The sequence below is a fragment of the Callorhinus ursinus genome, unplaced genomic scaffold (genome assembly GCF_003265705.2).
Source record: "Callorhinus ursinus isolate GAN/ISIS: 27379988/994484 unplaced genomic scaffold, GSC_fseal_2.0 scaffold12, whole genome shotgun sequence".
In the NCBI taxonomy this organism is placed as follows: domain Eukaryota; kingdom Metazoa; phylum Chordata; class Mammalia; order Carnivora; family Otariidae; genus Callorhinus; species Callorhinus ursinus.
In genome coordinates this window covers 63,254,821-63,282,689 of record NW_027397074.1, presented here as the reverse complement: position 1 = coordinate 63,282,689, position 27,869 = coordinate 63,254,821, and the positions used below count along the sequence as shown (strand labels likewise).

The 27,869-nt window shown below is 38.5% G+C and overlaps 1 protein-coding gene across 4 annotated transcripts in view; it reads left to right on the top strand.

Annotated features, from left to right (window-relative positions):
- Positions 1-27,869, top strand: part of CADPS2 (calcium dependent secretion activator 2) — a 508,166-nt gene that overhangs the window by 355,149 nt on the left and 125,148 nt on the right. For 3 of the 4 annotated variants that reach the window (XM_073899136.1, XM_025865736.2, XM_025865743.2), the window contains exons 11-13: positions 67-267; positions 9,696-9,832; positions 12,070-12,257. In XM_073899136.1, the coding sequence (XP_073755237.1) occupies positions 67-267; positions 9,696-9,832; positions 12,070-12,257 (526 nt within the window). Of the gene's footprint in view, positions 1-66; positions 277-9,695; positions 9,833-12,069; positions 12,258-27,869 lie in introns of all 4 variants that reach the window. The other variant, XM_073899137.1, reaches the window with a different exon arrangement.

Here is a 27,869-nt window from a genome sequence, read left to right as displayed (position 1 = left end):
TTTAGTGCATGAGCTTGAAATCTGCCAATTATGTAAGTTTTTAATGACGTCTTTCTTCCTCTACAGGCCTTCAGGGTGGTCAGATGTTCTTTAATGCAGTTAAAGAAGGAGACACTGTGATATTTGCCAGTGATGATGAACAGGATAGAATATTATGGGTTCAGGCCATGTATAGGGCCACAGGTCAGTCATATAAACCCATTCCTGCGATTCAAAGCCAGAAACTGAATCCTAAAGGAGGGACTCTCCATGCAGATGCTCAGCTTTGTAAGTTTTGTTGAAAAATAATTGGATTATCAATTAATAACCTTAATAAGATATAAAATTGAGACACATTTGTTCAGTATAATAGTTTACATCATTAATGAATTCCTAATTGAATAAAAATCATTTGTATTAGTAGCCATAGAATCAACTCTAATTTTTTCACACAGATCTGGAATAAATGTTGCGTGGGTTTTCAGTCATGAATTTGCCAAGCATTAGGGTATAATCTCCAGAACATACAAGAAAACTCTCTAAAACTTCTCCAATAAAGTTTACTTAAACTTACTGTTCTACCTTATATGTTCTATAAAATTGGGAAAAGTATTACAAAATCAAATCAGCATTGATAGGACTCCAGAACACCAAAATGATGAACCATCACTTCCTAGGGTTGTTCTTAACAGTCCAGAAGGATAATAGGGCTATTTTCTGTTGTAGATTGATAAAAAAGAGCAAGTCATCAAGCCAACTTTATCTAAATACCTTAGTATTCATGTCATCCTTTGTATGCTAATTTAAATCATTTTAAAAAACATTTTTCATTTGAATCTATAAATGATTAATAACAAATGATACAGTAATTATAGAAATATTTTCAAACACAGCTTTAATAATCATTAAACCAAATATTCTAACTTGTTATACTCCTTTGCAAAGCTTCTTTGGTCTCGTCTGTAATGTCAGTTTCTCTATGACTTTAAATTCAATTTTTGACTTTTCAATTAAAAGGTTCTACTATTAAGGTTCTTCTCCAGGGGAGTAACATCTTGACATGCATTATTTTGGTCTTGTACTCTCTTGTATCAAATAACTACTCTCTTTTCACTATCACGTCTGGGCATCTTCATGGCACATTAAGCCAAAAATTAAAGATGGAATATGAGCTCAAGTCCAGCTACCTTTGTGTTTCAGGGGTAGAAGTATACCTCTTTAAACTTACCACAGTCCATCTTCATAGCACTTCATCAATAGTATATGCAGCTTAAAAGAGTATACTTCCATTTCTCCCCTTCTAGCCTCTAGACTATTCTTGTCCTACATTTTACTTCTACATGTATTATAAATCCCACAATACCTTGCTATTATAATTATTGCCTTAACAGTCAATTACCTTTTAGGAAAATTTAAATAATATCAGAAAATATTTGTTTAATATACTTACCCAAGTAGTTATCAGTTCCAGTGTTCTCCGTTGTCTTGTAGAAATCTTTTACTTCTTGGGGCGCCTGGGTGGCTCAGTCATTAAGCATCTGCCTTCGGCTCAGGTCATGATCCCAGGGCCCTGGGATTGAGCCCCGCATCGGGCTCCCTGCTGGGCGGGGACCCTGCTTCTCCCTCTCCCTCTGCCTGCTGCTTCCCACTTGTGCTCACTCTCTTGCTCGCTATCTCTCTCTCTCGCTCTCTGTCAAGTCTTAAAAATATATATATATTTCTTGAAAGACTTCTTGTGACTTCAGTGCAAGTCTGGTGGTGATTAATTTTTTTAGCTTTCTTATATATGAAAAAGTAATTTACCTTCATTTTGAAAAAATTCAGTACTTTAAAGACTTTGCCTCATACTCTAACACCTTTTTTTATAATGAGAAATGTGTTCATTTTTGCCTGTGTCTCTGTACATAATATGTCTTTTTTCCCTCTAGCTGCTTTAAAGATTTTCTCTTTAACACTGGTGTTGAGCAGTTAGTTTATAATGTGCCTTGATGTAGTTTTCTTCATGAAAATGTCCTTGAGTTTTATTCTAAGACACAGTTAAGTCACTTGGAAACAGTTCAGTCTTTTCCAGTTTTACTCTTAAGTTTTGTTAGGTGGAACTAAACAGTGTCTAGTCTTGGATTCATTTTCCCCATTTCTGGACCACAATTCTTCTTAAAGACTCTAAGTGATGACCCATGAATTTTGAGGTTTCCTACTGACTGTTGAGAACAAGTACTATTGCAGGCTCTGTGTGAGTTTTGGGCACTGCCCCCTCTCATCCTTTAGGATGATTTCTTCTCTGGCCAGAGGTGGTCTCCTCACATGTGTGAAGCAATCAGTATTCAACTGAATATGGAAAGAGGAAGGGGGAGGAAACCGTATTCTTGCAGGCAGACTCTAGCCATTTTGACCTTCCTGAATTGTCGGTCCGTCTTCTCAACTTGGGGAGCACACTTAGCGCTTTGTGGGTTCTTGTTCCCTGTGCCTCAGCTTTGAAAGTTTCTCCAGGTCTTAACTTGATCCTCAGCTCACCACATTTGTTTCCTGCTTCTCAGGAATCACTCTCCTGGGTTGTCTGATGTCCAGTGTTTTGAGAACTATTTCTTTAATGTATTTTTTTCTGAATTTTTAGTTGTTTCAGATAGGTAAATCTGTTCTCCATGACTGCATCCTGACAAGACACAGATGATTGTTTTTTGCAAGTTAGGGCAAGATTTCTCAACCTCAGCACTATTAACATTTTGGGCCAGATAATGCTTTGTTTCAGGGGTTGCCAGGAGGGCTATCCTGTGAATTATAGGATGCTTAGCCTCATCCTTGGCTTCCACTCACTAGATTCCAGTAGCAAACCATACCCCCCCAATCTGATAACCAAAAATATCTTCAGACATTGCCAAATGTTGGGGGGAGGCAGAGTTAAAGATGGGCTTAGAAACACCCTCATTTGAGAACCACTGAGTTACAGTGACTTGAAAATTATTTTTGTGAAAAGGTCTCCTCATTCACTTGTGTTTCAGTATTTTTTTTCCACATCCTAAGTGTAAGAAATACCCAACCCCTGGCCTAGAACATTAAGACCATGACTATGGGGCACCTGGGTGGCTCAGATGGTTAAGCGTCTGCCTTCGGCTCAGGTCATGATCCCAGGGTCCTGGGATCGAGTCCTGCATCGGGCTCCCTGCTCCTTGGGAGCCTGCTTCTCCCTCTGCTTCTCTCTCTCTCTCCTCCCCTCTCCCCCCCCCCCGTCTCTCATGAATAAATAAATAAAATCTTTAAAAAAAAAAAAAGACCATGACTATGCAATATAGAATTAATGAATACAAGATCTAGTAATCAGTTGATTCAAATAACCATGTAATCTCTTTCTCACAAACCCTTTCTACGATCAGATATCAGCCTATTGTCAAAGCAGTGTTGTTTGGCTAAGTGGAATGGAGTTTTCTATCCCCTTGATTCACTTGTTCCAAAAAATCCAAACTTGGGGCGCCTGGGTGGCTCAGTCTTTGAGCGTCTGCCTTCTGCTCAGGTCATGATCCCAGCGTCCTGGGATCAAGCCCCGCATCGGGCTCCCTGCTCAGCGGGAAGCCTGCTTCTCCCTCTCCCACTCCCCCTGCTTGTGTTCCTGCTCTCGCTGTCTCTCTCTCTGTCAAATAAATTAAAAAAAAATAAAATTTAAAAAAAAATCCAAACTTGTTCTAAAAAGCCACACTGTTTTGGTTATGTTAACAACAGCTTTCCTGTATTCCAGATGTTTAGTAAAGTTTTCTATCACAGAAGACCCTGCTGTTTTATCTTTCTTTAAAAAGGTGGGGGGAGAGGAGGAAGGAAGAAAAATGTGTTTATACCTCATTGAATGAGAATACTGATCTTGACCTATCTCAGAGAATCCATCCATTGGACTTCTCCAGAGAGTAGTTAGCCCTTAATATTTTCTTCCCTTCTCCGATTTCCCTGGCATTTCCTTTTCTTCGTTTTTGATCACCTCTAGGAAGAACAACTTTTAGAGTCATTAGTAGAAAGTAAGAAAATGATACGAAATTAAAATGACTAGTTATAGAAATTAGTATGCTCCTAATCCATTAAAATATGCTTTTTCATTCCTCTGCTGACCTGTAGCCGGCAAGGGTAAGTATTTTCATGATTTTTTTTTTTTTTTTTGCTTCATTGTAGTAAAATCTTTATAATAATGTGATTTTTTTTAAAGGAATATCATGGTCTTGTTTGCAATGTCAGTCTCCGACTTTCTAGGCAAACCCAGAATATTTAGGTTAACTTTACCGTTTATGAAAAAGTATCTATTTTTGCCAAAGAGTAAAGTAGAAACAACCTAATACCTACCATTCATGTGGGAATAAAGGTAATGGCTGTGGAGGTGTTATAATAGCATGGAAAAGAAATACTCAGTAATGTTAAGTGGAAAAGTACTAAATTATGTATGTGATATTATAACTTAAAAAATTTTATAAATATAGGTAGAATTATACCTAAACTATTCACAGTGGATGAGTTTAAAGGGTTTAGTTACTGATTCATTTCCTCTGTTTTCTGAATTATCTCTGAAGTATCTGTTATAACTTAAAGAAAGCTCTTTTTAAAAACTAAACACACTGACTAAATGTTGAGATAGAACAAAATAATAAATTTCCAAAGTCTACCTTATTTGAAGGCAACCTTATCTGTTTTAGTATATAAATGATGGTATGTATTTACAGATTTTTCTGGTACGTGAATCTATTCGACTTCGCGGTTTCTTTGATTTTCAGGATATTTAGAAATTCTAAGAAAATAAGGCAAATTGAACAGGTAGGGTGCTATCCAGATTTTCTGCTTCAAACAGTGCATTGCCTTTTGCCAGACTGACAGACATTCTTTGGTTAAACTATCCTTCACTATGCAAAGCACCTGTTTTTCATTTTTCTCTCTTCTGTATATAATGTAATGCAATATGTATGTACTATAATACAACACAATACTAGTTGACTTCTAATAATAAAGAAATGTCAAAAATGAACCAGAAAAGTTACCTTCTTTTTAAGTCAAATTTTTTTTTAAAAAATTCTTAAATCAGAATATAAACTTACATTTAATTTTATGAGCTTATTTTCTTGATTGATCTTACAAGTTAAATTTCACACTTCATAGGTATGTTTTACTTTACATTGAATATATTATTTCACGTAAATGTTGAATACTGGTTTGCTTTGTTTATGATTCTAGGTCTGTATGTGTTGATTAAAATTGTCATGCGAAAATACTACTTATTTGTTATTTGCCCCAGAAAGCAAGATGTGTAAATTCATACATCCGTTTTTAGTCAGTTTAACAAAAACAAGCTAAGAAATTATTTGGGTCAATAATAGAGGTGTGAACAAACTCCTAATTAATATATGTATTGTTGTTTCTCTTTGGTGTTCAGCATAAAATGTGTACGTAAAACAAAAAATATCAACCAAGATCATCCACGTAGAATTTTGTAACATAAAACTTCCTATTAATGGCCACATAGGTGCTATAAAAATACATGAGGTCCTTCTCTGTGCCATGTTTACCTTCTCGTGAATTTTCAAGCTCAGTGAGAGTTTGAGCGACAAGGAAAGTATAATCAGATGTGGTATCAGTAAATGCAGCTACGGGCAAGCTCTTAACCATAAGACAATTTTAAGCCAAGTTACTGTATTTCAGAAGGTTCATATGCTGCTTAGTTCAGTTCAGGATTTTGCAGAGGAGCGGATGAGCTCTTAGGTAGCAGCGCCTTCTTCATAGTCCTTTTGGTACTTGATTCCCAGGCCTGGACACCTGAGTGGTCTCGAATGCTAATGAACGGCTGCCTCTTCTCCTGCAGTATCTCATTTGCCGCTCCCCCACTTCCTTCTCCTCGCCTGTTTTGTATCCCTAATTTCTCTGCACACCGGGAGCAGCAGGGAAAAAAAAAAAGAAAGAAAGAAATGCAGCATCCTTAGAATTAGTTGCGAAGGAAGAAGAAACGTGTCAGTTAAATTTTTTCCCCATCTCACATTTGGAACTCGGACTTAGATGCCTGTCCTGGGTCTTGGATTCTGGAGCACATAGGGGCTGGCTGCGGTCAGTGCCCACCAAAGAGCCCCCTCACGTACACCACAGGGGGGCCTACCAGCTTGCTAATAGTCCTCACGTTGTTTTGTAGGCTAGCTATTTTCAAGTCAGTGTTAACTGTTTAAATTGGTACCGTCAGCCTCCTTATTCTTTTCTCTTGACTTCCAACAGCTATTACCCTAAGGAAAAATTTAAATTTTCAGGTTCCATTTGAATAAGCTTCTATAATTCCATAAATCTATAGCAAATAATAATCTTTTCTCAATTTGGGTTTTATTCCATCCACTTCTTCCACACCTGGTGACAGTACCACCTAAAGATGCTGGAGCATATATCCAATTGTTACCATAGAAACTCTCCACCAGTATCCTCAATTACCATGTCCCACATCTGTAGTTAGTCCATAGGTTAATCATGACAATTTATGACAGTTTTGCTGTGCATTGTTCAAGCTCATATCTTGTTGGCTTCTTTTGATAATTTTCTTACATCGTTTTGGAAGATAAACTGAACTGAAATTTGTCATTATCAGTGAACATTTGATTAGTGCCATGAATAATTTTTCATTTAAAACTAGTCACCATAATTTTGTGTTTTAATAAACATTAATTGGAGATAATCGAGCATAACCCAGTTTTAAAGCAAGTCTCCAAGCCTTGCATTTGGTTATGTAATTGATTGAAAGCACAGTTCATTTGATCCAGATGATATCTCTGTGTTTTCTAAGAGTAGATGTTGATATGTTATGCCAAGAGAAAACTATATGAAAATATTATTTTACAGAAATAAAACTAGGTAATATTTTAACAATAGATGTTTTCTTACTTTACTTTAGTTCATGAGAGGATTTTAAAGTGAAAGATTTCTCACACAGGGAGATCAAAACTGTTGCTTTTTCAAAGTTTATTTCTTCATAAATTCATGGAAACTAATCAATCAGTGGTGCGTGGTGAAGTATATTTGCATAAAATATTTTGTTTTTTTATTATGTTAATCAACCATACATTACAGTATCATTAGTTTTGGATGTAGTGTTCCATGATTCATTGTTTGCATATGACACCCAGTGCTCCATGCAGTAGGTGCCCTCTTTAATACCCATCACCAGGCTCACCCATCCCCCCACCCACCTCCCCTCTAGAACCCTCAGTTTGTTTTTCAGAGTCCACAGTCTCTCATGGTTCATCTCCCCCTCCGATTTCCCCCCCTTCACTCTGGTTTCTCTTCAGATTGCATAAAATATTTTAAATTGTGCTTATCAGACATAAAAAGAAAGAAATAGAGATTCTTGTCTTTACAGCCTGTGTTTTGAAGATGAGATAATCCCTAAGAATACATTTCACTTTTCATAGAATTATGGCGCCAGAGAGAGTGTAGGTTGTTGGTTTTTTTTTAATAGAATATTGTTCGCCTACAAGTTTTATCACTGTCAATATGGGGTCTGTTTTGTGATTTAAACTGCTATTAGGAATATTTTTATCACTAAAGGTAATCATTGGCAAAGTAATTTTTCATTCATGTGTGTGATTCCAAAGGGCTTGACACATTAGCACATATATAGTTTAGAATTATATTTCTTGAGGAAAATGCTTCATAAAGTATATTCATTTTTGAAAATATGATTTAATTATAGAAATGAAACAGACTCAATTTTTTTTCAAGAACTTGTAGATATTATTTAAAGGCCATATACCCATTGCTTTAAAATAAATATTTTGCTCCTATAACCCATTATAAAAGGTAGAAGTACAAAGAGGATTATGTAGAACATACTGTATGTATTTAAATATGTAATGTATGTATTTTGTAGAATAAAAGAGTGATGGATTTTCTGTGGAATTTCTTATATATCCTGTTCTTAATAGATAAGTCATTAATTGGTGTTATTTTTAACTTGTTATGACCTTCTCTGTTGAAAGAAATAATAAAATTCAGCAGTTGTTTTATAAAACTAGGAATTACATAAAGGTGACACTAAAAGTTTTTTTTGCTCAAATAAATGGATAAATGAAGACTTTAAGATTCTTTAAAATATAAAATAACGGTTTTATAATATATGTGCCTGCATTTTTCAGTATTCTGTCTACTCATTTTATATTATTTCACATTATCATTTATGTAACTTTGAAAGACTTTCATTTGAAAGACCATCAGACATAAGAATAAAATACAAGAGAAGTTGAATTGTCTCATTTCTCAGTTCAGGAAAAGTGGTTTAATAACATTTAGTGTTCATCCAATTAATACTGATTTACCATATGTAATGCATTTAATCATTCAGTTAAGTAATTAGTAAATGTAAAGGAATACATATGCCAATTTCTCCTTGGATCATAACCTCATACCTTCCATCGTCAATGAACACCCATTGATGCTTACTTGCCACAATCACCTTTTGATATCTGTCACTGATGTGAGATCTTTTTTTTTTTTTTTTAATGTGATTCTGAAGACCCTTCAGCTTGAATTACGTAGTTCTTCCATCCACAAGTATGGCTGAAAGTTGAATTTGACATAGGATCAATATGATCTGGGCTAAATATCTAAATGTGACTGATTATGTTAGCATCATGTCCACAGATCAATACTGAGTTTTATTATGAGCCTGACTCTATAATTGCGTTTAATCAATAAACTTTTGTCTCCTTTCCTTTGCAATTTTAGGATTGTACCATATAGGTTTTAAAAACTACATTCAGCTTACATTTAGGACTCTACTTCTTATAATTACCAGAATGAGATCTATCTATGAATTTTAAGGAACAATGGAGCCTCAGCTCTACCATTGTCAGGAGAGTCCACTTTTATCCCGATAACTGATTGCTTGCCCAATGTGCGCTACATTTCTAACAGAGCTAATGTAGTAACACCCCAGCACTCCTTTTGGATGGTGGGTGGCTTTTTCTGTCTATACTTAGTAAATAACTCACATTGAAGACTTTGACAAAACATACCATTAATGAAAGCAATCATAAAAGCTTGCCTTTTGATAAACCCGCAGGGTCTACAGGCGTTGAAAGATGCAATCTGTAAAGAACAGTAAATTTGGACCTTTGATTGAAGTGCCATTTGGGACGTTATGCTTTGTCTGCATATTTGCACAAACATGATGCTCCCTTTTTCATGTCTCCTAAACTTGAAGCTTGAGAGCATTCATTGCCATTTCTACATTAAGGTTGGTCCCATTAAATAAGACTCAAAAAAAAAAAAAAAAAAAAAGACTGGAAGTGGTCCAGCGGAAGCCTGTGTGTTCATTTCTGCCCTAGTTTGCCATTTGGAAAGCAAGCTTCTAGCCATCGTTGCTGTTTTTTATGAATAGATCTCGGTTCTTTTCCAGTTGGTTCCTTCTGTAAATACATACTTAAAGCGCATCTACCTTTCTTAAAATTGGAAAATAAGATCAGTTCTCTGATGAATATTAAAAGTAGCTTTGAAAATAGAAATTTCCTCATTTCAAATGATTTACAGATTTTTCCAGGTAATTATTCATTAGGCTCCAAAAAATTACAATCTATGTTACTATGCTGAATTCTTGGCATCGTATTTTTTGTAATACAAAATAGCCTGTTATCATGAGGCATGCATTTTGTGTTCAAAAACTGTATTTGCCATTATTAAGCCAGAAAAATAAATGTATTATACATGCTTTTTTGAATTTACAGATGCAGACCGTTTTCAGAAACATGGTATGGATGAGTTTATTTCTGCTAATCCTTGCAAGCTAGACCACGCCTTCCTTTTTAGAATACTGCAGAGGCAGACTTTGGATCACAGACTGAATGATTCCTATTCTTGCTTGGTAAGTACAAGTCTGTCTCTCCAGTCTCATAGGTTAGAATGAAAGTTTTTGTTGTTTTTTTTTTAAGTGAGAAACACTTGTTATGAAGCAGCATTTTATTCCTGACTCCTTTAATAACTGTAGTTGGGAGTTAAGGATGAAGGATTCCAATCGATTGCTTCCCAATTTGAAAATTATACACTTGAAGACCACTGCCGGGCCACTCAATAGACAGGAGAATAGACTCAAACAGACCCTGAATTGTGGTTTATCAGTCCCTCTGGAGAAGGCTGAATGAAAATAAAGGCTTTAATGAAGATAAAACAACCTCTGGGACAGGATTTACTAACACCTGTATAGACGTTTTAAGGTTTAAATTCTGCTCACCAAATGTTGCTATCTTTCATTTTTCTCTTTTGTTCCTAGAAGGACAATCCAAGTGATGGGGGAACGAAACAGTGCGAGAAATATGACAGGGCCCCATGTAACAGAGAAAATCTTTGGTTTCATTTAGCCCTCCAAAGATAGTTTGAATTCCTTAAAAAATAAATAAATAAATGGGATTGAATCGAGTAAACTGCTACTCTGTCTGTGTTGAAACTGGCCAAAATTTGGAATATAAAATATAATTTACATTTTGAAGGAATGCTTGACTTCCTCAGAATGTGGGCATTAAACTGCAGCCTAGTCATCCATATGTGCCCTTCCAAGGATTTATATTGTCGGTGGCAGTTCCTCTGAAATGTATCTATCACCACAGAGTCTCTTGGCTCCTGAATGTGGTAGCTACCTACAGTAAAGCTACCTTGTCTTTAAGATTTCAGACAGGATGTGCTCCAAGCTCACTGGAGGTGTTTGAATAGACAGGAAGAACTGAAACCACTTATTGTTGTGATGACAACTTACTGCCCTGATAAATCACTTTTTTTAATTTTTTTTTTCCTGATAAATCATTTATAGACTTTAAGTACCTATTACTCTGTAACTGTGACTGTATGGCTTAAACCCGATCCGGCCCAAACTTTACATGAAGAGGAAGAGCATCACAAAACCCTATGCTATCTTTCCAAGGGGAAACACACCTAGAGTGGACACCAATAAGGGACTTCCCTGGTGGATTCCACTCAGCGGAGGGAGTTACTGAAGTATTAGAAGTTGTTTGGGTGACGTGGGTGATCGCATGTGATGAAGAGTCTGAGGAGAACACTACCGTGTGTCTTCAGCTGTATCTAAAGGGTAGTAAGCGTGGTGTGATGAGACTGTTTAGAGGCAGGATGGTCCTGGGTGTAAACCATGACCCAGCAACTGATTTTCAGTGTCCCGAGCGGTTCACTAAAGGTCACCGAATCGTAGCCTATGTGTCTAACCTGGAGACCGCAGTTAACTCCCAGACATGTTCTCTGTCTAGTTGAGCGCCTGCACCATCACCACAGTATTTGAGTGCTCTTTTTTCTCCCCTATTCTTCTGTGTGTTACTGCTGCTGTACCTTTTTGCATTTCTCACCCATCTTTTCCTTCTCTTGCAAAATTATCCTGCCCCCTTTTAAAACTGTTTATTTTTAGTCCATATGATCCATCGAAACATTTTATAAAGCAACTCTGCTTAACCCTGACCTCCATTGTTAGCCAAGCCGGCTCCCTGCTGGTTCAGTTGGCTCACAAGCATCCACGAACACACACGCACCCTTCACATCTCATTTTAAGAGAACCAGAAACTATTGTAAGCCATTAGCCCTTGTTATATGGTCCTAGAGGGACAAAGAGAATGAGAACAATGTCCCAAATATGCAAATTCCCAAATAGGATGTGTTTACTACCACTAGACTTAACTGGAATTTTCTTAGTTCACTTTATAAAATGTTTTTGGCAACTAGGCAATTTCAATTATAGTATCTGCTTTAACCATTCTCTTTATAATTGATTCATACAGGGTTTGAAGTTTTTCAGAATGTTATTCTCTGTGACTGATGATTTAGATACTGTGAATAAATTTGGCCAACTTTGAATGACAGTGGAGAAAAGCAGGTAGCCCGTGTCTTGCCGTGGCAATGAAGAGAGAACAGTATTCAATTACGAGTGTCCCAGATCAGGTCCAAAATTGATGACATTAGCTTTATGAAAATAATATGAAACCTACCACTAATTTAAAAAAAAATGTCAAAAGACACTTGGATTCAGCTTCTTCTTACAGTGTCAAAGAGTGCCTGCAGAAAAGCAAATCCTAGTACAGAAAGGAAATTTTTTTTTTTCTTTTGCAGGGTTGGTTTAGCCCTGGCCAAGTCTTTGTGTTAGATGAGTACTGTGCCCGTTATGGTGTGAGAGGCTGTCACAGACATCTCTGCTACCTTACAGAACTGATGGAACATTCAGAAAATGGTGCTGTCATTGACCCAACCCTGCTCCATTACAGCTTTGCATTCTGCGCCTCTCATGTGCACGGCAACAGGTATTTTTACTTACAAACACACAGTGAAATGTGTAGGATTGACTTGGGAAGAGAGAAAAATGTGCTTTGCCCCTATCACCTAGTAACAGATTTTAAATAGCAAACACTTCTTGCAAGAGGCGGGGAAAAAACTCACAAAGGAAAAATGTACATCAATATGCTGTTGATTTACGTTGGCTGCACTTTAGGTTTCTTTTTGCCGTTAAAGCCACTTGATAGAGAAAGGAAGGGAATATCTATGAGATTAGAAGTTGCCTTTTAGTTCTTATGTACCACCTAGTACTAGGGTGGCGCAGCTTAAGTGTCCTCTGTATTTCTATTGTTATGCATATGTATGTCTGGGTAAGGCTTGCTGATAGGTTTGTGTATACCTGATGCTTCTTGCTTTTCCACTGTGGAATAAGCTTTCACTGATAAAGCAAGATAAATAAGGAGGTTTATGTGGTGTCTTCTCTTAGCCCCTTCCCTAATCTATACTTCATTTTATTTTATTTTATTTTTAATTTTATTTATTTGTCCGGGGGAGCACAAGCAGGGGGAGCGGCAGGCTGAGGGAGAAGTAGGCTCCCCGCTAAGCAAGGAGCCCCCCTAATCTCTACTTTAGGAACAAGTGTCCCCTTTTAGTGTTTTGAGCCAAAAGGGTGAAAAGTCACCTAATGCAGGCCCCAACCATCATGTGCCTCTAAGCTTCAAATCTCTCCGTGTCTCAGCCCCTCTCTTCTCTTAATCCGGTTCCCAGGGAACCTTTTCAGGGGTTCCTCCCACAAAGGAGGTACCCTTTCTCCCATCCCCCTTTTAGCTCGTTTCAACCATTATTCCTTCTCTTTCTCTCCCTCTGTACTTCCGTTCTTCCCACAAGCCTGTGTAAGCTTTTACTGGCCTCACAACAGAACAGAGTGGTCAAGGGATTCTGAAGTCAGACTGCCTGGGTTCAAAGTAATGCGAAGTAATAGTGTGAGGTAGGGCAAGCCTCATAATCTAGTCTTGTCTGAACTTCCCTATCTGTGGGAAAGATACAACGGAGTATCTCTCTCAGAATTCATGAATCATCGTAGGGATCAAATGCATTAATGTGTATCAAGCACTTCGAACAGTGCCTGGCACATGAATAGTCAAAGAGTTTAACTGGTAGCTCACATTGTCTTAAGTATCGTTAAGCTGTCAAGCTACCTTTCCATCCTTCTCTTTCATCTTCCCAACCAAATTTCCATCTCCATTCCTCTCATTGGGCTTCTAGCTCCTCCCTTGCCAACAGGGCTTCTTGAGGTAGACTGGGTAAGGACCTAATGCAGTAGCCTTTTCTCCAGCTTCGCGCCCCCTCACTCCCATTGAAAAGTTGATGCTCCGGACTTTCCAAGGACGTGTGCTACTTGAGACGCCGCTTATCTGCCCTGATGCAGCACTATCTCATCTCGGCTCCCTTCTTATTTATTTTTGACCATCTCTTTGCTAATAACTTTTTTTTCCTCCCGACTCCCAAGTGCAGTATAGTTCTTTTCTCACATCTGTTCTTGAACTTGCTCTGTTCTGAGAATTTTTCTACTTCACAGAAAAATTGTACTTCAGTGATCTTGCCCCTTCCCACAGCTTCAGTGACCTGTCTTTACACAGAGAATTCCAAACCAGTTACTTTCCTAAGCTCTAGGTCTCTATCGACAATTGACAGCTTGAATGTTCTGGCACTTTCAACTCTCTGTGTATAAAATGAAGTCCATCATCTTGGGGTGCCCGGGTGGCTCAGTTGGTTAAGCCTCCAACTCTTGATTTTGGCTCAGGTCATGATCTCAGGGACGTGGAGATTGAGCCCCCACATTGGGCTCAGTGCAGGGTCTGCTTGGGATTCTCTTTCTCCTCTCCCCCTGCCAGGCCACCCCTCTCTAAAATAAATGCATGTTTAAAAAAGAAATTGAGTCCATCATCTCACTAAACCAGCTCCTCTACCTCTTTTAGCTCCTAACAGGGTGCCTGGCAAAAAGTAACTCTCCTGGCGCAAAATAGGTGTTCAGTAAACATTTGGTTAATGAATGAATGACTGCATTAGTTATGTGAATATCACTTCCATTCATGGCCTGTTCATTTTTCATTCATCTTTTTCTTTCACCTCCTAGACCCAGCCTGTTGCCTGTGCCAATGTTCTGCCTTTATAGCACCCTATCATTTCCATTGCACTATCCACACTCAAGCCTTCTTTTTCTTCTGGCTTATTTATTTTTATACATCTCTCTACTACTTCTTTTTCTCCCAACAACAGTCTAGCAATCACCTTCAGAATTACAGATTAACTTTTATTATACTCCTTTTGGAAAACTTCAGATTCTTGTTTGATTATGAAATTAAAGGTAAGTTCCAAGCTATAGTATCAGGGTTTTCTCAACATCATTCCTGCCCCGTCCACCCAGACGTCTCTCCCAGTACCCCTCCCCACATGATCTTTACCCCAGGCAACTTGTTTATTCTCCACGTAATGTTTCTTTTTCCAAGTTTGTGATAGTCCGGTATCATAAAACTCCTTGAAGAAGACTTCTGTTAACACAAACACAGAACACCTTTTATCTGTAGTTTCCTTATAAACTTTATCGTGCAAACCGACATGCTAAATCCACACACACTGCCCTCCTTCTATCCCACAAGGTCATATTTTGAAGACAAAAATTGGTTCTCTTCACCTGTTATGCTCTGTAGGAGGATGTGCCACATTGCCTTGCATGTTGTGGGCACACGATAATTTTTTTTTTTTAAGATCTTATTTATTTATTTGACAGAGACACAGCGAGAGAGGGAACACAAGCAGGGGGAGTGGGAGAGGGAGAAGCAGGCTTCCCGCCGAGCAGGGAGCCCGATGCGGGGCTCGATCCCAGGACCCTGGGATCATGACCTGAGCCGAAGGCAGACGCTTTTAACGACGGAGCCACCCAGGCGCCCCCACAATAAATATTTTTGAATTGAAGTTGTCGTTGTTGCCACTTCTCATCCCACAGTAAAAGAAAACCAATTCTAGTCTCAGGATCAGCTCAGGGTTTTACCTCATTATGGAACTCATCCTTACTTGGGAATTAGGGGAAAGTTGCAGACGGTAGCCTTGTCTCCCATTACTCCAAAGTAAACTGTCTGCACTCCACAAACTTCGCTGGGTGGGGTGGGGGGCGGGGCGGGGGCAGTAAGGGAGCGGCGAAAACAGGGGACAGTTGGGATGGCTAACAGACAACCAACATGAGCGGCTTTCTTACTACACCGGTTTCTTAGCTCCTGGTTCTGTCTGTCTTCCTCCCGACCAGTGGATATCAAAAGACAGGTCTCCCAATGTTAGGCAGGACTCGGAAATGCAAGAGGATAAAAAGATTGCAGTCAAACAGACACACCCAGAGAATTGTGTATGATCAGATTATTGTAGTCATTAACACTGAAAGGGATAATCAAATTGAGAACATTAAGTAGGAAATTCAGCTGATGCTTCCCCCGAAACGGGTGTGTTTGAGACACATTTTAATGGAAAGTTACTGAGGCACCTGGAAGCTGCTGCCTCGAGGCAGCCTGATTTGAATCTATAGGTTGCCATAGTTACTTTTATTCTGTAAAACTATTGTTTTCTTTATAATGGCACACCGTAAAGTGTAATTTAAGGTGTGTTTATATGTTCATGCATGCATTATACCTAATATTACACATTAAATCAATTTTCCAGGTTAAAATGTGTACATTTTCAGGTATCTCTGGGTGGTATAAAACAAATTGGAGTCGGTCTGGGATTCAACATTTGGGTGACATGTAGCTTAAGAAAAAGGAGAAATGCCGGGTTTAGGGAAATTTGAACCTCAGTTTAAGGTAGAAGTTATCTAAGATAAACTGAAGGGGTATGATGTTTCCTGTAATCTGTAGAGTCTAACAGATGTCATTCAGAAATGTCATGCTGTCACAATGAAAGAATAAAAAAAGAGGCAAAAGATCCCTACTTGAGTCTGGCTCTAAAATCTGCAAAGTGACCCAGGTTGGGCAGATCACTTAACCTTTCTGAAACTCTAAGGTGTCATGTGTAAAAGGGGAAATATGGTAATTATACTCTATCAGTATTGATTAGTTGTTTTTCTATCATGCTTGCCTTTGCCAGTCAGCCACGGAGATGTAAATTGTGAGAGGAGAAAACGGGGAAAAGTAGGTAGAGCTGCAATACCTCATGCTAAGTGGAAATACTGCAGCGCATATGTAATTAGACTCTTCAGTTTTTTGCTAATAGAATGTTCGGGTTTTAGCAACCTCGCCATATGAACATAAGCTTCTCTTATCCAGGTCTGCAGTATCTGATATTTATATAGACTTTTGTTGAAAATACTGTCAGTGTCAAGTCTGACTTTTCTACAGTGCTTGCCATAGTCTCTCTTTATGATCATTTTTATGTCTGTCAAGACACGCATTCAGAGCACCGTTTTGCTCATTACCTGAGCTACCTCTGTCAAAAATTCAAAAGGGAAAAAGGATCGCCTTTTGTTATCGACTGAAGTGAAGGACAACAGTGCTGTCTGGATTGGAAATGCTTCCGGGAGCACATCCTTATTACCCAGCTTTGAGCTCTCTAGGTGCTCTCTGCCACCACATCTCCCGTGAATAGCACTCGGAGCGCTTCAGAATAAAAGAATAGAGTTAAACAGAAAAGGTCTGGCTGGTGCTAAGACTGAGGAAGAGAGGGAAAAAGGAAGGAAGAAAAAAGTGAGTCAAGGACAGAACCAGACACATTCCTGCAGGAGGAATGTGTCTCACACGGCCTCACACTCGGCGATTGCGCCGCTGAGGACCCACAGCAAGGAGAAAAGAGACTTTTGGAGACAATGCGTTACAGGGCAAAGTTCTAGGTTGATATGTGTGGTTATACATCTCGGTTTTGCTAGTCAGGCTGAGGGTGGGGAAGGTTAACCAGCAACACAGAATGGCTTTTATGTGTCCGTTTACCGTAAGGTGTGTGTGTCCAATGTCTTCATGGGCTCTGGGGCAGTTTAGTAGGGCCGTCTGCGGCCTGCTCCGCACCCGACAAGGGCCAGCTCGGCTGCACCAGCTTTCAAGTACAGGTACCAGACGATGACATGACTGGAGTGCATATACAAAGTAATCCCTACTTTCTCTGGACTCCAGGTTATGTCACAGAGTAGTAGGTGGCCTCCGTGGGATCAGTCACGTTATTATATGACGATGTCTCTGTCTTCATAGATGATAACATTTCCTCTTATTTATCACTTCAGAAATTGATAGAGATAGAAATTGATAGAGACAGAAACTTCCTGTCTCTAATTTTAGAGACCATGATGCCTTTGTGAGTAAAATCATGGATGATTGCATCAAATAGGCTCATCAGGGATTTTCCTTACGACTTTTTTTTTTTTTCCTTTACCACTTCTTCGTGCTAGTCTTTGATATATGACGTAGAGAAAATAAGTGTAAATGTCCTATCAGTTGCGAATCTGGAGACTCGCTTCTGGGACAGGTGGGCAACCAGATCAAATGCTGTAAACAAGATTTGTCTTCATGTAATGTGGCCAGGTGAACAGGTTTCATCCTACTGGTGCAAAGGTGGAAGGGACGGTGACCAATGAGTACCTCCTCAGTATACCCTGAGGCTTCTTTGTGGATTCTATCAGAAACTATAGAACAACCTCAGATCTGCCTCAGTCAGGCTTGCCCAGCAATATCATCTGTCCCCACCGAGCTTGGAGTTCACTACTAGAGCAAAGTCATTACGCCTTTCAAAACAAGACAGACAAAAACAGAAAGGGAGTGGTAGGTGAAGAGACTTAGTATGTGGCAAATAGCACTGAGCTAGGAGAACATCTGCCTCCCTGCCCTGGCTCTCCTATTTCATTTTGAGCAGTTGGTCCTGTCTGAGCCTCAGTTTCTCATCTGTTCACGATGAATAACTCTATCAATGCTGTGTACCTCACGTTGCTGGAAAACACTGTGGGCCCTAATGGGACAGTGGCAAAGATGTGGCCGAAAGCAGGAGTCAGGAACACAGTCACCCAAGGTAAGTGAGTCACTAGACTGCAACCCGAGGAATAGTTATTAAGGTCGGTTACCTCTGTTTTCCCTCCACACCATTCATTCACAGCATAAAGCTCGAGATTTTTCTGAAATAATGCATAAAAGAGCCTACTGAAGGAAAATCATTAAGGAAGAGAGAAGACAAAGGATTTCTTCAATACGTGTTAGCGTTCAAATCAGGTTAACAACAGATGCAAGAGCTACCCACTAGTGTAGCTTTTCTTAAGCGTGGGACCTTTAGAGCCTTCTTCGTGTCTAGAATTAGGTGTGGAAAAGTTTGGGGTCTTCAGTTGGATTTCCATGTAATTTTCTAATGTACTAAAGTTTTTTAAGAATGTAGTATGTAATGCTGTTACATAAAAAGCTATCTGTGCACATCTATACCACTTACTGTTACTATTACCAGTCAGTTTAGGGTTTTTAGATGTGTGGTGTTTTTTTTTATTTTTTTTTAAAAGATTTTATTTATTCATTTGAGACAGATACAGAGAGAGAGAGAGCATGAGCAGGGAAGAGGCAGAGGGAGGGGGAGAAGCAGGCTCCCAGCCGAGCCGGGAGCCAGACATGGGGCTGGATCCCAGGACCCTGGGATCATGACCCGAGCCGAAGGCAGACACTTAACTGAGCCACCCAGGTGCCCCTAGATCTATGTTGACGCACAGAATTGGCCTACTGTTTTCCTTTCTCCCACTGCTCCTGTCAAGATGTGGTATCCAGGTTATCATAGCCATATAAAATGAGTTCGGGGAGCTTTCCAGCTTGCTCTGGATAAGTGTCAAATGACTTTTTTTTTTAATATTTATCAATAACTCATCTTTAAAACTATCTGAGCTTTGAGACTTATATGTGGAAAGATTTTTACCTACTGCATTAGTTTATTTTGTAGTTTAAAGTACTATACAAGCTTTCTGTTTATCTCTTGACTGAGTTTTGTCAGGTTACGGCTTTTCAAGAAATAGTGCATTTTATCTAAGTTTTCAAATGCATTGATATTAAGTTCACATTGTTCTCTTTGTACTTTTTGCTCTACCTGCTTTTTGCACATTCTAATATTGTTTATTTTTACCTTCTCTTTTTTCTCCCCAGTTCATCGTGCCAAAAGTTCGTAAACTTTATTAGTCTTTTCAATAATGTAACTTTCGGCTTTGTTGAACTAGACTGCTCCTTCCCCTTTTCATTAATTTTTTTAAAAATCAACTTTTTAGAATAATTTTAGATTTGCAGAAATATTGGAAGGATATTACAGGGAATTTCTGTATTTGTTCCCTCTAATGTTCCATCCTATATTAGCATGGTACATTTGTCAAAACTTAAGAAACCAACATTGGCACGTTACCGTTAACTAACTACCGGTTCTTATCTGGATTTCCCAGTCCATTTTTTTTTGTCGTTGCTATTGATGTCCTTTTGTTCTGTCCCAAGGTCCAACTCAGGATGCCATTCATGCTGCCTTCAGTTGTCATGGCTCCTCTGATCTGTGGCTGTTCCTCGGTCTTGTCTTGTTTTTCACAGCCTTGACAGTTTTGGGGAGTTCTGGTCGAGTATCTTGTCAAACATCCCTCAACTTGGGTTTGTGTGACATTTTCATGGTTAGAGGTGATGGGTTTTTGAAGAGATGAAATACTCTCTTCTCCCAGCCTATCAGGGAGTACGTGATACCCAGAGGACATCACTGGTCATGTTAGCCATGATCACGTGGGTAAGGTAATATATGCCAGCTTTCTCCACTCTAAAGATAGTACTTTGCTTTCTCTATATTTTTTGAAAGTAAGTCACTAGGTCCACCTCACACTCAAGTGGAATTAAATGGCATTTCCCAGAGGGAGGACCAGTTACATACTTCATTTGGAATTCTTCTGCAAGGAAAATTGTCCATTCTCCTCTATTTAATCAACCATTTGTTTATATCAATTGGATTCATATGTACTTATTTGATACTTTGGGTTATAATCTGATACTGCTTTTATTTTCTTGCTCAGGTCGTTCCACCTTGAGCCACTGAGAGCTCTTTTAGGCTGACTCCCTGTGATGTGCCCCATCCTTTTTTTAATTTAAAGCACTTTGTTACTTTCTGGTACTAAAACATGCTGCAAAGTCCTCTTGTATTTTCGGTGACTGGTGAGTGGAAAGTTGTCACTACCATGTGGTTTCTTCCTTCTGCTTAGGCCAATTGTTACTTTGTATCGTACTTTGTACTTGAGGTTATTTATTAAGGCACATTCAAGTTTTAAATTGTTAAATCTTCCTGGTAAATGGAAATTATTATTATCTAATGATCCTTTTAATAACTATCAATGCATTTTGCATTCAAGTTTACTTAGATGGTTATTAATGTAACCTTCTTTTGGTGGGTATTTGTCTGATATGTTTATTCATACTTTTAGCCTTTCTGTATTTTTGTGTTTTAGTGTACCTTATAAATAGCAAACTAGATTCTGATTCAATTCTCCATTATGACAATTTCTGTTTTTTTTTTTAATCCACTTAGTCCATTTACAATTAGCATGTGTGTTTGTTTGTTTTTTTTAAAGATTTTATTTATTTATTTGACAGAGAGAGACATAGCGAGAGCAGGAACACAAGCAGGGGGAGTGGGAGAGGGAGAAGCAGGCTTCCCACTGAGCAAGGAGCCCGGTGTGGGGCTCGATCCCAGGACCCTGGAATTATGACCTGAGCCGAAGGCAGACGCTTAACGACTGAGCCACCCAGGCGCCCTAGCATGTGTGTTGATGCAAGTAAATTCATTTCTACCATTTGATTTTGGCCTTTTTTTTTTTTTTTGACTCATGTTTGTAAGCTTTTTGTTTTTCTTGCCTTCTTGTTTCATCCCAGATCTTCTATTTTTTCCTCCTCAATAGTTTACATTTTCCAACATTGAGATTTTACTGTGCATATTGCTTATATTTTTAGTTTTATGGTAATCAACAAATTTCCTCTCCTTCTAAGAGTGGAACATTTTGCTCCAGCCATGCCCTTCCTCTCTCACATGCTTATTTTGCCTGGTATTTTAGTGGTGTCCTTGTTTATTTATATTCTGTTTTATACTCAATACTTGCTTAGATTTAGAAATTATTTTCCTTTTTCCTAAAGTATATTCTCTGGAATTTCTGATAATGGAGCACCTATAGATAGTGAATTTTTATTTGGAATTGTGCTTGTTTCATCCACATTTTATAAAGAAAATTTTGCTAGGTGTACAGTTCTAGATTGACAGTTACTTTCTCTCAGAACTTTGAAGATAATACTCTCTTTTCTTGTGGCTTCCTCTGTTACCAATACAAAGGGCGTTCACAATCAAATTGCCATTCTTTTGAGGAGGATTAGTCTTTGCTCTCCAGATACTTTCAAGATTATTTTGTTCTTTAGTGTTTTGTGGGTTTGCTATAACATATCCACATGTGGATTTCTTTTCATGGATTCTGTTTGGGATTCCTGTGGATTTCTGATCCATGTGCCCTGATATTGAGTAAGTGTGGATTTCTTTGAATTTACTCTGATTTGGATGTGAAGATCCATGTTTGCCATCATCCTGGAATACTATTATCTCTTTAAATACTGTTTCTCCTCTAATCTCACTCTTTTCTAAAATTCCAAGGATCACATATGAGGCATTTTATCTTCTGTATCTCTTTTAATGTCTGTAATACATATTCTGTCTACTTATTTCTCCAGCTGCATTCTTTGTTATATTTTTAGTTCTCCTCTACTCAGAACTTGGCAAAGTTTTTTCTATAAAGGGCCAGATAGTAAACATAATACATCTTTTGGGCTTTGTGGGTCGTATGGTCTCTGCTACAATTGTTCAACTCTGTGTTTTAGTGCAAAAAGAGCCATGAGCAATATGTAAACGAGTGAGTGTGGTTTGTGTTCTTTTTTTTTTTTTTTTAAACGATTTTATTTATTTGACAGAGACACAGCGAGAAAGTGAACACAAGCAGGGGGAGAGGGAGAGGGAGAAGCAGGCTTCCCACTGAGCAGGGAGCCCGATGCAGGGCTTGATCCCAGGACCCTGGGATCATGACCTGAGCTGAAGGCAGACACTTACTGACTAAGCCACTCAGGTGCCCCTTGTGGTTTGTGTTCTAATAAAACTTTATTCATAAAAACAGGTGGTGGGCTATAGTTTGCCAACCTTTTCTCTACTTAATTCTCTTTAGCTATAACATCTACTTTTCAACCCACATATTGCTAATTTCAATTACTAAATATTTTAGTTCTGGAAATACTATTGGGTTCTTTTTAAAACCCATTTGATTGTTTCTGAACATCTCTGATTTGATTCTTGGTTTTTATCCACCCCCTTTTTTCCTTAGACCTTTTATAAATTCTATTCTGATCAATTTCAATAACTAAATTTTCTAGGTGTTTATGTCTTATTTCCACTGATATTTTTGCCATGGTCTCTGTTTTCTTATTCAGCTAGTGGTGTTTGGGGTTTTTTTGTTTGTTTTGTTTTTAGTAAGCAAATATACTTGAAATTCATGAGAATTCTACAAGGCCTGGTTTGAGAATACTTTCTTTTAAAGAGGATTTGCTCTTTTATTTGGTGATGGAGGTGCTACTGGAGCTACTTTATTTTCTTATCTTGGCGATTTCTTGATTGCATAGGTAGTTCCCAGTTTAATGAGGCCAGGCATATGGTGCATATTCTCAGGAAAGACTCCTTCACTCCCTCTTTAGATGTTGTAGAAACAGATTTTCTTGTTGGCTCCCCATTACAAGAGTATTGATTCTTTCTGGACCATCCTTTAACTGAGAGTACGGTCCATTCCTGGGTCCCAGTCTTTGCAGGACTCTCAGGTTCAGCGGTCTGTGGGGTCGCAGACCCAGTGGTGCATTCTCTTAAACACGGCTGTAAAGCCTCCTTAGTACACACATTTTCCCCCAAGGCAGCCCTGATGTTCATATTCATCCCTACTTTGGTTCCAGTTTCTGGTTCATTTTCATTTTCCTAGCCTTTGGAGAGTTTGTTTGACTTTCTTAGAAGTTTACCTCATTTAACTATATGCTTGTTATAACTTCTGCAGTGTTTAGGTGTTTTGCAGTGAAAAGGTTTATTTGGGGTATCAAGTCGATCCACTATACTAGGAGCAGAAGTCACATGATAAAATTTCCGTTTTGAAAAAAAAAAATATTTGAACATCTCTCTGGAGAACCTGTTGGAGCCCTTTCTATAACCTCTACTTCAGGTTCCACCTGATTAACTGCTGCTCGTCTGTCACATCTCAACTTCAATATCATCCCAAACTGAGTCCTTCCCTGAAAATCCATACTACCTCAAAGCTTTGTACTTTTGCCCTTCTTCGGTGTAATTGTACATTACTGTCTGATTTTTCTTTTTTACGCCTTTCCCTATTATAAACTCTGTTAGGGCAGGAGACATTTTTGCTGTGCTTGTGATAAGGAAAATCTGTGTCCTGAGATGGCCGACCGAGCCAGCGAGAGAGTCCCAGTCCTTGCCCCCGGGCTCTTCCGGCTTCTTCTCCCTGCTGTGCTTCCCTCACGCACCAGTCCTGGTCCTTCTCCCTGCCCTGCTTCACACACGCGCCAAAAGTGCCAAGTATGCAGAAGTAGAAGTGTATAAATTGCTCCCTTTGTGCTCGGGGCTCAGACCTTTGGAGAGCACTCTCTTGAGCCCACTGGCATTAAATAAACCTCTTATCTCCAAGATCTGCAAGTGCCCCATGGTTCTTCCGTCGGGCGATCCAGTCCAAGTTCCGTAACACTAGTATTATCCCCAGGACCTAGGCAGGTACTCAGTAAATATCTGTTAAGTAAGGAAATGAATGACATGGGACCATTGGTTTACAAATTTTATGGGTGAAATATTGGGGCCCTTAGTAGCGTTCACAATTAACTATTGTTCTTAATCAAATGCAATGATTTTTATGACCCATGGAAAGACCCTGTGTAAACCAGAAAAATTGTATCATTTTACCACACAGAAATTAATAGATTAAGACAATGAAATACCTTTTTATGTATAAAATTGAAAATGATTATAACAAATGATAAAAACCGCAGTTGATGAGGTTGCAGGGAAATTAATCATTTCACGCACATGGGTCACAGTGCAAACTGATAAGTACTTTCTTAAAAAGCAATTTTGTAGTATCAAATGTTGAAAATATCATTACATTTGCCTTAGCTTGGGCTGCCATAACAAAATTCCATCAACTAGGTGGCTTAAACAATAGAAATGTACTTTCTCACAGTTCTGGAGACGGAAGTCAGAGGCCAGCAGTCAGGTTCTGGGGGAGACTCTCTTCCTGGCTTGCAGATGACTGCCTTCTCCCTCTGTCCTCAGAGAAAATCTCACTCTTGCTCTTCTCATAAGGCCACTGGTCCTATCAGATTAGTGCTCTACCCTTATGACTGACCTCTTTTAACCTTAATTACCTCCTAAGCGGCTCATCTCCAAATGTACTAACATTGGGGGATAGGACTTCAACATATGATTTTCATTCAGGGTGGACACAATTCAATCCACAGCACCACTTAAACTAACAATATGCTTTTAGGAATTTGCCCCAAGAGGGCACCTGGGTGGCTCAGTCGGTGAAGCATCTGCCTTCGGCTCAGGTCATGATCCCAGGGTCCTGGGATCCAGCCCCACATCAGGTTCCCTGCTCAGGGGGTGCCTGCTTCTCTCACTCCCCCTGCTACTCCCCCTGCTTGTTTTCGTGTTCTCTCTCTCTCTCTCTCTCTCTCTCTCTCTCTCTCTCTCTCTCTTTCTCTGTAAAATAAATAAAGTCTTTAAAAAAAGAAAAAAGGAATTTACCCCAAGGAAATAATAAGAGATAGGTTAAAAAAATTATAGTGTTAAGATTATATATATATGTAAGAATATAAGTATATTATATACTCTGTGGAGGAAGAAATACAGGGAAAAAGTCTAAATTCAAATGGAATATTGGATTAATAAATTCTGGTACATCCATAAAATGAAGTATGATGCTTCTATTAAGCATATATTAGGATATTTGAATAATGTGAGATGTTGATACTTCATTATAAGAATTAAAAAATAAAAGAATCCAATTACAAATCAGAATTAAAACGTTATGATTAGGGGTGTCTGGGTGGCTCAGTCAGTTGAGCGGCTGCCTTCGGCTCAGGTCACGATCCCAGGGTCCTGGGATTGAGCCCCGCATCAGGCTTCCTGTTCCGTGGGGAGCCTGCTTCTCCCTCTCCCTCTCCCCCTGCTTGTGTTCCCTCTCTTGCTGTGTCTCTCTCTGTCAAATAAATAAAATCTTAAAAAAAAAAGTTATGATTAGATTTTATAGAATGAAAACTGGAATTATATTTACAAAAGAATATTACCTATTATTTATAATTGGGACATCTAAAGAAATTTTAATTTTTGTCTTTTGTTTTTCTGAATTGCTCTCCTAAATTACGTACATATAGACCTTTAACTAAAAAATTGGTTTGTTAAAATAATATTAAGTATGGGTCAAAGATGACCTATCAGAGAATACTACCAATCTTATGCTCTTTATTTTTATCTAAAAATCACCATGATATTTTATTTCTCTTGACTTGTAGAATGATGTGCAGTAATGAATTTAGTTTGATTCCAGGAGAGGCCAGTTATCAAACACCTTGATTACTGTCCATGACCTGTATGTTTGTCAGTAACTTAACAAAAAGCTGAGTCACAAGATCTCATACCTTCATAGAGTCCAATTACTGCATTTTTTAAGAAGTATCTTGTTTTTTAGAACCTCCAAAGAAAATAGACTACAGTAGGAAATACAAATAAGAATTAGGGAGGAGTGCTTGGAAAGAAAACAGGATTTTAAAATTTCATTTGCGAAGTATTTTCTCCTAGAAAATGTTTCTTCTAGCTCAGTGAACATAAGGGTCAATTAATTTCTTCTGGATAAGTAAAATTTCCGGGAAAATTAAAGGACACTGATTATGTGACCAATATATGACCATCCAAATGAGGTACCATTTTGTTTGGAACAGTAAGACGTGTTCTAGGTTAGGGAACAGAAACATGAGACTGTTGTTTTCTTCCTTCTCTTTTCATCATTTCTTATTCTCATGCTGCTTCTTCCTCTCCTTTTTATTCTCTTCACAAATGGATATTGATGGGAAATACACGAAGTGCAAAGTGACTTTTACCTGCTGTGCTGTGAGCAGAATTGACAGTCCAGAAATGCTACTCCCTACGTGTCTCTCCCCTTCCCACTTTGTCTAGAGGAAGCTAAGATGTCCCACATTCCTCATGGGAGAGGGCACATGAAAAGAAGCCTCTAAGAAACTCAGAATCACCATGAACTTGGTCATCGGCCCAGTCATTGCTTACAAAATAGCTTTTATTGCAAGCCTCCAAACTGCCATGACAAAGGATGGTACTTGATGAGCTGGGGAGGGAGGGGGTTGGGAAATCTAGCTCATCAATTTACCAGACTTGCCTACACAATGTTAACTCCAGGGGTATTAGTTCCTGAGCACTCTGTTCCAGGCAACATACAGACTCCTAGAGATTATAAAACCAAGGACACTTTTATCCCTCAAGTATCTAGAGGTTGGTCTAGCTGATAAAACGATTGAGAAAATAACCACGGAATATGTTACAATTTTCATTAAATAATAAAACAGATGGCTTGTCAGCACTAAATGATGCTTTTTAAGTGGGAATTGTGGAGAGATCCCATGATTAAATAATTTTGAGAAGTGATGTCAAACAGATTTCTTTACTATCAGACTTCTCAAACACCTTAATATGCCTTGCTTCCATTATGGACCTCCAGCAAGGTCTCATAATTTGAGACCAGAAAAAATCCTTGGGCTTTCTAACCCTCTTTTTTGGAGGATGTTTTCAGGAGCATTGTTTTTTAAAAACCTGTTGGCAGCCGGATGAAATGGGTATTAAAATTCATTCTTATTGTTCTTTATGGGCCTCTGAAAGGTTATATTATACTGGAAAAAAGGACCATAAAATGTGTGAACTATAAACTGTTCAAGGGAAGTGAAGCTATGAGGTTAGTCCATATTTAAATATTTAAGCACATTCCCTCATTGATGTTTGCTCTTCTGCTCAAATGCCTGACTCTACAACCCAGTTTCACACTCTTTTCCTCTTAGATCTTTCTTGAAATATAATGTAATGATTCTTTCCTTCATAGAAACTAATTTCTTGTCAGAACTACCTCAAAAGCCATGAGAGGTAGAAGATGGAGAAGATAATACTGTTCCTCTCTCTTGTTTCTGAGTAGTCTTTCAAAAACACCCTTCTCAATTTAGAGCTTATATTGTACTTTTTTACAGAAAGAGTTGATAGTGATGACAAGATGTCCAGAATACAGAATGGATTCTGTTTGTTTCTAAATGCCTAATCTTCCAGATTGATGAATAGCACGAGTTCTAAAATCCGTCATGAGATCTCTTCGTTCATGTAGGAATTTAATAAAATAAATTTGTATAGGCCTTAATACGTATAGGAACTATTTTTGGACAAATCTGCCTTTCAAAAAAGGGTGTGTGTGTGTGTGTGTGTGTGTGTGTGTGCGTGCGCCTGCATATGATGCTTTTCTCTGAAGGCAGAATGAGACCCATAGGCAGATAGATGTAAGA